Source organism: Gekko japonicus, unplaced genomic scaffold, assembly GCF_001447785.1.
Source record: "Gekko japonicus isolate JY-2015 unplaced genomic scaffold, Gekko_japonicus_V1.1 scaffold2770, whole genome shotgun sequence".
In the NCBI taxonomy this organism is placed as follows: domain Eukaryota; kingdom Metazoa; phylum Chordata; class Lepidosauria; order Squamata; family Gekkonidae; genus Gekko; species Gekko japonicus.
Window position 1 is genome coordinate 220,302 of NW_015159793.1, and position 1,017 is coordinate 221,318.

The 1,017-nt window shown below is 54.6% G+C and overlaps 1 protein-coding gene across 1 annotated transcript in view; it reads left to right on the plus strand.

The window, feature by feature from the left end:
* The window catches only part of LOC107107103 (D-threo-3-hydroxyaspartate dehydratase-like), a 28,265-nt gene extending 27,991 nt beyond the window's left edge, over window positions 1-274 (plus strand). The window contains exon 8 of the mRNA XM_015407342.1: window positions 122-274. Within this exon, the coding sequence (XP_015262828.1) occupies window positions 122-211 (90 nt within the window). The 3' untranslated portion in view covers window positions 212-274. The remainder of the gene's footprint in view (window positions 1-121) is intronic.
* Window positions 275-1,017: the final 743 nt, after the last annotated feature.

Below are 1,017 nucleotides of genomic sequence, written 5' to 3' on the forward strand. Positions count from 1 at the left end.
CCAAGCTCCTGACTGTGCCGTGGACCCCTGGTGGCGGTCCGCGTACATAACACACCCATCCGCCCCGCCAGCCGCCCTTTGGCAGGTGTTTCATTTTGTGTCCCCTCTCTGTCCACGACAGGCTTGCGCCACCGCAGCGATGCACCCCACTTACTACGTCCACGTCAAGGGCCAGGTGTTGGCCACCTGGAAGCCAGCCCGAGGATGGTAGAAAGGCTTGGAGGAGAACACTTTCGGCTTGGCCAGGAGAAGGGATTTTCAGAAGAAAGGTCGACGCGGCCTCCGGATGCAGACTGTTGGAGTTCGGCCAGGCTGGTTGGAACCACTAAAAATTGTGCTTGCATCCAATCTTCGACTCTTAGGAATGGAGAGTATTCCTTGCAGGCGCATCTGGGTGGTCTAGGAACTAATCAAACACTCCTCTCCACTGCTCTAGCACAGCACCTTCAAACAATGAATAGATAATGTCATAGAATCAGATTCTTGGAGGGGTTCGGATCTCGAGGGTCATCTAGTCCAACCCCCTGCACAATGCGGGAAATTCACAAATATCTCCCCCCCACACGCACCCCTAGTGACCCCTGCTCCATGCCCAGAAGAGGGGGGAAAATCCTCCAGGATCCCAGGCCAAAATGGCCTGGAGAAAAATGGCTTCCTGACCCCAAAGCGGCGATCGGCATTTCCCTGGGCGCGTCAGAAAGGGCCACGAGAACTAAGCACTGAGGCAGCCCTTCCCGCCCTCCCTTCTCACGCTCTGCTGTCAGCTAAGCTGCCAATAGTGTGGTGTGTGTTTCCCTTTCATGTGCATTCTTTCCCTTGCGTTTAATTGCCTCTTCGCTGCAACGCATATCTCTCAAGGCCACTGGAGGAGTTGATGTGTCTCTGCACAGAAAGAGTCGTGGGAAGCTTCTTACCGGTTTTGCTTTTGCAGCCGTTAGTTCTCAGACTACTGCCTTGGCGTGGGAACCCCTGTAATTGGGTACTCCGTGGAGGAGGGTGTATACAAAAACCCTGTAA